This window comes from Stegastes partitus, unplaced genomic scaffold (assembly GCF_000690725.1).
Source record: "Stegastes partitus isolate 25-593 unplaced genomic scaffold, Stegastes_partitus-1.0.2 Scaffold797, whole genome shotgun sequence".
NCBI lineage: Eukaryota > Metazoa > Chordata > Actinopteri > Pomacentridae > Stegastes > Stegastes partitus.
Genome location: NW_007578528.1, coordinates 172,327 through 182,325, shown reverse-complemented (window position 1 = coordinate 182,325; position 9,999 = coordinate 172,327). Strand labels below are relative to the sequence as shown.

General features: G+C 44.2%; 1 protein-coding gene across 1 annotated transcript; it reads right to left on the bottom strand.

The window, feature by feature from the left end:
* Window positions 1-2,315: 2,315 nt before the first annotated feature.
* Window positions 2,316-9,369, bottom strand: kcnj14 (potassium inwardly rectifying channel subfamily J member 14). Its single transcript, XM_008292241.1, has 3 exons — window positions 8,356-9,369; window positions 4,878-5,195; window positions 2,316-2,580 (listed from the first exon to the last, which is right to left on the bottom strand). Exons 1-3 carry the CDS (start codon window positions 9,367-9,369, stop codon window positions 2,350-2,352), a joined length of 1,563 nt encoding a protein of 520 aa, XP_008290463.1. The 3' UTR covers window positions 2,316-2,349.
* Window positions 9,370-9,999: the final 630 nt, after the last annotated feature.

Below are 9,999 nucleotides of genomic sequence, written 5' to 3'. Positions count from 1 at the left end.
TAATAACAATAATAATGAGAGAAATGATTAAACTAAAGGATTAAATCTCGTTTACTCTGCGATGTGCTGCTAAAACAAGTGAAACCACCGATTCTGACTTATAGTAAATGTTCATTTAAATACCAACACAAACCTCCTGTTGTCACAATATGAGCTGTGAAGTTTATCATATGACCACAATAAAAGCTTTATAATTTATTTAAAACATTTTGTACTTTAGTTTATTCCTTGAAGTTTTGTTTTATCAGAATTTGTGCACAATCCTCGTTTCATATATTAAAAAAAAAATTCATGAAAACAAAAATCCTGTTTGGTTTAATATTATGTCCAGAATATTCTGTGACAGACGGGGGAAGAAATAAGAAGAACAGAAAAAGAAATCGCTAAAAATAAAAAATATATAAAAATAGAAACTTATTTTTCTCTTTTTTTAAAAAAAAAAAAGCTCATTGTGACAGATGGGGACAAAAACAAAAATAAATTAACTAATTTAAAGACATTAAACAAAAAAAAATCTATTTCCATAACATAGCCGTATATATATATAAAATGCAAAACTATAAATTTTTTTAAAAAAAAATCGTGATAACGGTAATAAATCAGGACGACAAAGTCATTAATGTACAAGAAGTGCTGCTGAGAGAATAAATACAGAACTGAGCCATCAGTGCGACTGAATCTGTGTTTTATTTGCTCTACAACACAGCTTCATGTGTTCTGTGCCTGAGTCAGATCTCACATTATACATTTATGTCTTCAGAAAAATCACCTGGGAAAAGGTAGGTACAGCTTTTATTACTGCCATCTCACAATCTGTTCAAAAGCAGGTGGTTTACACGTATTTTACACGACGCGTGAAACGCTGTGATCCTCGGCACACAGTGAAACAACCAAACAATCCTCGTGTGTGTTTCTTTCTGGGGTTTTTAAAAGCAGTTAAAGTGATGGTGCTGCGAGTTCAGGTTACAGCCGGTGGAGGTGGAGGCAGGGCGCCTATAAATAGAACATGGACACCATGAAGGAGACGTTGGAGGGACGACACAAACATAGAACAGCGTAATTATAACACAGAATATGTTCTCAGGTAAAACTTCAGCGTCCTGGTCACTGACACTCGTCTCTACGTTTTAGTGCAAAGCTCTCGGACGGGCTGGTCGTCGCTGCCTCTGCCGACACAATCACACGCTGAGATACTCAGAATTTACTGTGGAGATGGAAATGAGCAGAAACATTCCAGGTGCTGCAAAGTGCATCTATGAGTCATCTACAGCTAAAAGCTCTCCAGTGTTCGTCCACAGTGACCGCTCGTCTTCTACTGCAAACGGTAAAGTGGCTGAGATAAAAACAGAATTATGCAAATACACACAATCAAAACAACGTGGAACAAACTGCTGCACATGAAGGGCCAGCTGCAAAAACCCTCTGTCTTGAAGGCACCGCCTGCTCAAATAAAACTAAACGGGTCGTGAGATTCTAGGAGCACAAAAATACAGAATAATGTGCAGAACATGTTGTAGTTTCCAGTTTGTCTGTCCAGAAACCTCATGGTCAGAACATCTCTCAGTTCAGGTCAGTTCCAGTGACGTCGGACGTCTCAGATGCATTCACAGGAATCAGTCTGTTTCATTACAAGTCATCCAAGACGCCTTAAACATGAACAAGAATCCAGCAGTGTGAGAACAAAACAACAGCGAGGTTACGTTTATGACTATAAAACACCAGAAAGCACCGTCCTGCTGCAACGCTGCACCAGCTTCAACATGTCAAAACAAATCAAACAAATTCTACAATCAGAGAACTTTTTTTTTCATGACAAATTAAAAAAAAAAAAAAAAAAAGCAAAACAAAGCCAGCAGCAGCATCACATGGGAACAAACGGCTGAAAACCGCTGCTCGCTCTCAGCTGTTTCCTTCCATGTGGCTCTGCTTCGGCTCCCAGCTGCTCCGTCCCATACTTACCATGAGGAAATAAAAATGATAAATCAGCAAATACATTCTAAACACCCTCTGCAGGTCTGAACAACAGCAGGCTGCGGCCACCGGGGGGCGCTGCTGCATGTGGCTTCAGAGCCAGATGTGCGCTGTGGTAGTGATGGGCCAGATGTGAGACTCAGCAGACGAGTGTTCAATGATTGTGAAAGATTGCCAGGACCAATCAGACAACCGGCTCAGAAGGCTGAACCTCCTCCTGGTCTTCGTCCTTTTTGTCTCTGCAGGAGTTCTGGTGTGAATCGGACAAACTTCTACAACATCTGGAGCTTCTCTCATCGCCGATCCTCCCTCTAACCCTCCACTGCTTCTGCCTGCTTCTGCCCTCGTCTCTGTGTCCCTGATCTTCGTCTGTCAGGCTCAGTTGTAGTGCAGGTGTTCTGCCAGCGAGGAGCTCCGGGTCGGAGGGGAGGGTCGCTCTGCTTCCGGATCCGCCTCGTCGTCAGGAGAGACGAGCTGCAGAGCCACTTCGTTCTCGTAGCAGAAGGACGATCTGGAGCTGTCGATGTATTTCTCCTCGGCGAGTTCTTTAGCGCTGCAGGACGGAGTGTTTGGGATTTCATAGGTCCGATGGAAGAAGGAGTAGTCCACCTGGAGGAAGGAACAGAGCCACAGGGTTTACGTCTGACCAGCTCATGAATTCATCTGACGTTTATCTAAACTAGTCACCCAACAGTGAAGCCTGTAGGAGGCGCCACACACAGAACTGGAGTTTCAAACTTCTATCTCTCTGGCAGAACATTTCTAAAGAACCTGCAGAACCTGCTCAAAGCTAGATTAAAACTTCCAAAAGGACTCAAAACTTGTTCAAAAGGACTTGAACTTTCATAAAACAAGAGAAAAGGGCTCAAACTGTGACTCAAACTTGACTCAAACCTGCACAAACGTTCAGCAAAAGTGTCCAAAATAACTCCCAAAGGACTCATATTTGTCCAGGATGAGTTCAAACTGTCCAGGATTAACCAAACAATGCCCCAAAGGGCTCTGTGCTGTCTAAATCCCTCAAAAAGCATCCAAAAATTACTCAAAACTGTCCTGGAAAGATTGAAATGTTTCCAAAACTAGTTAAAACTCTCCAAAATAACTTATAAATGACTCAGATTTGTCCAACATGAGTTCAACTGACCAACATGATCCAAAGAAAAGGGCTCAAACTTCTCCAAAATGTCTCACAAGTGAACAAAACAACTCAGACGTTGTCCCAAACCGCTAAAAACATCTTTAAACTCGTCTGTAATGGGTTCAAACTGGACAAAATGATCTGACATTGGTCCAAAATGAGTCACAAATGGTACAAAATGTAGAAAACCAGCTGAAGGAAAGAAAACTGATCCAGAACCTGCAGCTAAAACAAAGTGTGGATGAAGAGTCTGGACATCACAGACTCATATTAAAGCGTAATTATCAGTCCAGACCAGTCTCCAGATGTTTGACCTGCATCAGACACATGAATAAACTCAAACTATTTACTGATAATCATCATTTAAACTCACTGAAGTCCAGCTGCTGGTAATTACTGTGAATAACAGAAAGATTTTGGTGGATGTAAAGGTTCAGTCAGGATTTAAGAACAGCGCTGCACGGTCCAGACTGACTGTGGCACCACTTCAAGGGAATGAATATATCTAAAACAAAATGATGTGTAACTACAAAGGTCTGGAGCAGGTGTGGTGTTGAACATTCATAGTGATCTGGAGGACATACAGGAGCCTGACTGTCCTGTTTCAGAACTCACTGCATGTTTACAGTCATGCAGCTAAAATCGATGCACGTGATGGAACAGAAGCATGAGAACATGTCAACATAAAGGAAATAGTTTTACCAGATGGACTGACTCTGGAGAGACTTTAGTGGTGGTTTATGACCTCTAGTAAAAGCTTTTATAAATACAGTCGTGACTCCATAACCTGACACTAAATGTAAAACCTTCTTCTATGTCAGATAGCAAGGCTGTTGGATTGTCCAGACGGAGGTCCAGATACGAGGAGGGCTTGATGCTGGAAGGCTCATTAGTTGTTCATTATTGTTCATAGTTGTTATAATAACTAGTAGTTCTGGTCCCAATAGAACTTTCTGCTCTCTGGATGTTCAGGCCCAGTTATTGTTGATTTTCGGATCTTTGGTTGGGTCGGGGGACACTTCCACCCCGGGGCAGCGCTCTGACGGGGTGGAAGTGTCCAGAACACACAGGCAGTACTTGGCTGCTGATGCTAGTTTAGTTAGCGCTCACACTTCTGTTTCCTCCATCGGTGGCGGCGGGGGAGTGGCAGATACGCTCCACCGTTACCATCCATGTTTACTTCCATAAACACTGAGCACGCTCGCTGCGTGTGACGTCGTCGTGTCCTCTTCTGCGCATGCGGGACACTTTTGGCTCGTGTGAAGTTCACACAGCAGATCACATACAAGTCGCATTGAAGTGGAAACGTGAAGGAAGTCACAAAGAAATCCTCATTGAGCATCAAGTCCTGCAGTGTGAACGTAGCCAATCTGTGGGATTGTTCAGTCAGATAATACGCCGTCATCCTGATTGGTGACATTAAATGTCATGTCGGAGTCACAATCCAAGGCTGTCGCTATGTTAAGGCTGTTTTTATGGGTTCTGTTGGTTTTTCCTACAAACCTGTTGGATAGCAGGTTCTGGATTGTTAAGGGTCGATTATGGAGTCATGACTGGACTTTAATGTGTCCTGATCTAAGTTGTGTCTCAGACTGATGTGATGTTTGTCTGCAGCACCGACAGACTTGAAAAGATCTGATGGTTCAGTGAAACATCATCATCGACCTGATCCTTGAACTCACGACTTCCTATCTTTTTATTTTAGGTTTAGAGAAATTAAAAGTCGTCTAACAACAGATTCCAGACTGTCCGTCTGTCCGTCTCTGACCTGGTAGCAGTCTTTCCTCTCGAACAGCACCGGTTCGAATCGGTGTCCCCAGAGGATCTCCGAGGCCAGGTAGGAGCTGCGGCACTGCGTGGTCATGGCCGTGGCCTCCACCATGCCCTCCAGGATCACCACCACCTCCAGCTCCGAGTCACTCTCCAGCGACTTGCGGTCCATCTCGAAGAAGGGCGACTCGTCGTTGATCTCGTGGACGATGGTCACCGGCGACACCAGGAAGATCCGGTCGGTCCCGGTGTCGAAACCCACGTTGATGTCGGCGTTGTCCAGCGGGAGGAACTCTCCCTCCGGCGTCACCCTGGACTGGAAAACAGAGGAACATACATACATATTTATATATTTATATAAAACTGTGCATGCAGTTGATTTTCATAGAAATGGAGACGAAAAAAATCTGGAACTGAAACATAAAAACACACAAAAATAGTAAAACAAATAAATAACAATAATAATAAAAACATAGCGGCAAATATCTGTAAAATATTTTTTTGACTGATTTTAAAACTGTAAAACTAATTTTATGGTCGCACACTGTAAAAGAACAAATTACAAAAAATAAACTTAAAAATATCAGTTTGTTTATCACCTTCAGTCCTTCATTAACATAATTGTTCTTCCAAATAACAGCAAACATCTGTACAATTATTTATTTTTTGCTAATTTAAATACAGTAGAATCCTGTAATTTTACAATCACTCGTAAAAAAACACTTACAATTATAGATTTTTAATGTTCACATTATTTACAGTTGTTTGTTTTTTTACATCTTACATATAAACTTTTTTTTCTGTGATTTGTAGATATTTAATTTAATTTAACCAAACAAAAACAGGGACAATCTGTAAAATAACACTTTAAGCCTTAATATAATTTATTTTTCTGTCAAATAATAGTAAATTATTTATTTTCTTTCAAAGGGACACCTGGACAGGTGACCAGGTGTTTTATGGTCCAAAACAAACAAACAAACAAACAGAAACTATCACAGACGTTTTAATATGAACATTATTGAGGGTTGTGGCCTGTTTTCTTGTGCTTCACGTGTAAATCAATGCTTATGTTTGTGTGATTATCTCAGCTGGTGCATCTAATTTAAGAAAACGGAGCAAACCAGGCATTAAATTGTTAAATTACAGGTAAAATGTTTCTAACAGTCGATGTTCAGTGTGAACCAGTAAAACCACATGATTCGACAGAACACATGAAGTCCGTCCGTCGCCTCGGAGGTCAGACCGTATATGAAAACTTTAAACACATTTCACACCGTTCTCAAAGGTAATCTGAGAAAAAATGAAACGTCTCCTCCTGACCCAAAAGCTTAGCGCTGGTTATTGTGTTTTCACCGGAGCGCTGGCTTATCACTCGGCCAACCTTCACCGACATCCAGCCCGCGTTTGGAATCATATTTCTTTGATCCTTTGCTAAACTTAATCCCATCTGCCCTGTTTGGACTCTGATCTGGTTTTGCTATTCGGAGATCAAACGCTGCAGCCCCGACGCTCCGCCGAGCCTGACCCGCCGAGCCTGACCCGCCGCCGAGTCACACGGCAACGACAGAACACCCAGAGCACCGAGTCCAAAGGTGGCCAGGTGGGGTCAGGCTGGAGGCAGGCATCATCAGAAAACAAGCAGGACACGGGGGGAAATGAGATGACGAAGGACAATGGGCCGAGGCAAAGAATGGCAGGCTGCTTAATCCACGCTAAGTCCTCCTAACCCTGCAGAAAATACAACAAGCTCTCATTAACTGCAGCCGCAGAACCAAGCCAGATGGTCGCAGCGCGTCTTCCTCTCTGCTGCAACCTTTTCATTCTCTCACAGCTGCATCACTTGGTGCATTTTTACTTTTCTTAATCTCCCCAAATAACTTCTCCGAGCTCTCCTCTGACCGGGGACTCTCCCTCCACTCAGGTTCACCAGTTCTGTTGTGAAGCGTCACGTTTTTAACCCAAACCACCAGATTGTTTGGTCATTTTGGTCCCTCAACCGAACAAAGCTTCTGAGATGCTGCAAAAATGAACCTGACATACCTCTGAACGACACTGTTAACAAGCAGGAACATCCAGACACTGAAAACCTGGCAGCACTGAGCACATATCTGTAAAATATTCACACTTCCAGCTGATTTAAATGCAGTAAAACTTTCTGCTTTATTACAGGCAACATGTACGTTCATACTGAGCCTTCTGAACCATTTACCACATTTCAATCCTTATTCTCTTTCAAATAACAGCAACTGTCTGTAAAATATTTATTATTTGTAGATATTTTAAATACAGTAAAACAGTCGACATGTAAATTCATACTTTTAAAAATGTTTTGTAAAAAGTTCTTGACCACTTCATCAATCCTTAATATATAAACTTCTGCTTTAAAATAACAGCAAAGATCTGTCAAATAACAATAACTTCAGATTGATTAAAGGTAACGCTGGACTTCTATGGTCAGGCGTAAAAGAGCAAATTACTGTCTTAAAAAACTGTCAAATTACAGATTTTTGATGGACGTTATTTACAGTCTTGGTCTGTTTTGTATGAAGTTAGCTTCAATAAATAAGCATTAAAGTACTTATTTCTATTCCTCTGGTTTTTTTTTATTATAAATTCTCCCAACAGGCAGAAAACTCAAAAGCTTTGAGAAAACCCACAAATTATATTTCATTGGCTCAATCTGTAATGGTGCCATTTCTTCGTACGGTTTTTATGAAATTAAAAAAAAAAAAAAAACAACTGCGTTAAAAATCCCCATTGAAACAAACGGGACGTCAGCTGGACCACGTCCAAACCCGGCCGTCTGTAGAACCCTGTAGGTCTGGCAGATCTCACAGCAGAACCTTCATTCAACATTTAAACAGCTCTTGAATGTTACTCGTTTAATCTGCATTCGTTTACAGGTTTTTATGCAGCCGCAGGTTCAGTTTTATTCATTGTTTGAAAATCTGAAATTCTGATTTAAATTCTGAGAAAAAAAAAAAAGAAACTATGAAAAATGTTGGATTGATTTCGTCTCCTTCTCATGAACAGTTTATACATTTAAATTTCTGTCCTCTTCCACCCAGTGTGAGTCTCATCGCTGCAGGACTGACGGTGTTTTCATAAATCACCTCATTGATTCCCATTATATCCTAGACGGTCTCTTTAAGCTGCCACATGATCCGTATAAAACTCTTTACGGACACGAAAACACATCACAGCGATCTGAACAAGACTGAGCTTCTCATGGTGGAAGACTGGGTTCAATCTGACTTGTAGTTGTTGAGCTGTGATCATTTATTCGAGGGTCTGATCCTCAGTCTGCTCTGCTCACTGCTGATTGGCTGATCGATACACTTTCAAAGTAAAAGCTCAAAGATGTTAAAAGGGTTCATGAAGGATGTTGGCTTTTCAAAATAAAATGTACTTATACAAATTAAGTATGTGACCATTTTCCAGTTAATTGCTACCTTTCATTTCCCTCCACGTACCTTCAGGAGTTGCGCCCTGACGTGAGCCTCCACCAGGTGGCTCTTCCGCAGGTTTCCGACCCTCCACATCATGCAGAGCTTTCCGTCCCTCAGCGCCACCACTGCCGTGTCCGAGAACACCAGCGTCTCGTTGCGCTTCTTGGGCTTGGCGATCTTTGCCATGACCGCCCCGATGATGAAGGCGTCGATGATGCAGCCCACGATGCACTGCAAGACGACCGCCACCACCGCCAGGGGGCACTCCTCGGTCACGCTCCGGAAGCCGTAACCGATGGACGTCTGCGTCTCCAGGGAGAACAGGAAGGCCGCCATGAAGCTGTTCACCTGGAGGAAGCATGGCTCCTCCGGCGCCGCCTCTCTGTCGGACTCGCCTCCAGAGCCGGCTTCTCCCGATCCCCCCGGAGAGGAGCTCGGGCTGGGGGTGAGCCGGACGGAGAGGTCCCCGTGCGCAGAGGCGATGAGCCAGAAGGCGAATCCAAAGAGCAGCCAGGAGAGCAGGAAGGACAGGGTGAAGATGACCAGCATCCAGCGCCAGCGGATGTCCACGCAAGTAGTGAAGAGGTCGCTCAGGTAGCGCTGGCCCCTCTCGCTCATGTTGACGAAGGTGACGTTGCAGCGTCCGTCCTTGCCCACAAAGCGTTGTCGGGGCCGGCGGCTGGAGCGCCTGCCGCGCCGGCGGCTGGCGATGGGGGGGGAAGACAGCGAATCCTGGTCCGACGACGAATGACCACACCCTCTCCCCCCTTCGCCTCGCCCCGATCTCACCCCGCCTTCTCCTCCGTCTCCCCCGGCTGCCTCCCCGATGGCGCTCTGCCTCCGAGCACCGGCGATCTGCAGGGGAAGAACTCTGCCGTTGAGGGTCGGCGAAGGGCTGGTCGGGCTGCCGGAGCCCGTCGGACTCCCGCCAGCCCGAGCCGTGTCCGCCGCGCTCTGAGCCAGCCTCATGACCTCCTCCTCCTCCACCGGCCCATCTACCACAGCGCTGAAGCGGCGTTTCACTCGAGCCGCTCCCATCGTACAAGATTCTCCTAGATTATGACTAAACTCCTTGGTACAGTTGGTTAAGTTATGTTTGGTGCAACACAATCAGTCCGTCTTAATACTGAGACAGCTGCAGGTCCATCATGTCCTCCAGAACCTGCACAGTTTATCCGTCCAGCAGGCTTCTTTGTAGGTTCATGAAGGTTCGTCAGTAAAGTCAGTGCAGCAAGGTGAGCTGAAAAGAAGGAGGTCAGCAGCCCAAGGAGTCTAACTTAGTGAGTCTGCAGGAACTCAGACTGGACTGAGCTCAGAGTGCATCAGAACAGCATGCAGGGTTGGTTCTGCTCAGTTCAAAACAACAGGAGGAACAGTGGCGAGGGTTCGAGCTCGAGCAGGCGAAGCTAAACTAAAACTGGACAATACGCTAAAAATACCTCTAGCATGCATCTAAATAAGGAGAAAACATGCTAATTCTTACGATGGATGTTCGTCCCAGTTTCACCACGCCTTGGTGCCGGCATGAGGAGGCAGAGAATACAACACAGTTAAACTCAACGGGTCTTGGATGCAGAATCTAATACCGTGCACGAAATAAACGGGTTTCAGGTCACTTTGTCTACGACTTTCTCATGGAAATGCCCGACAAGAAGGGCCCAGCTGGAA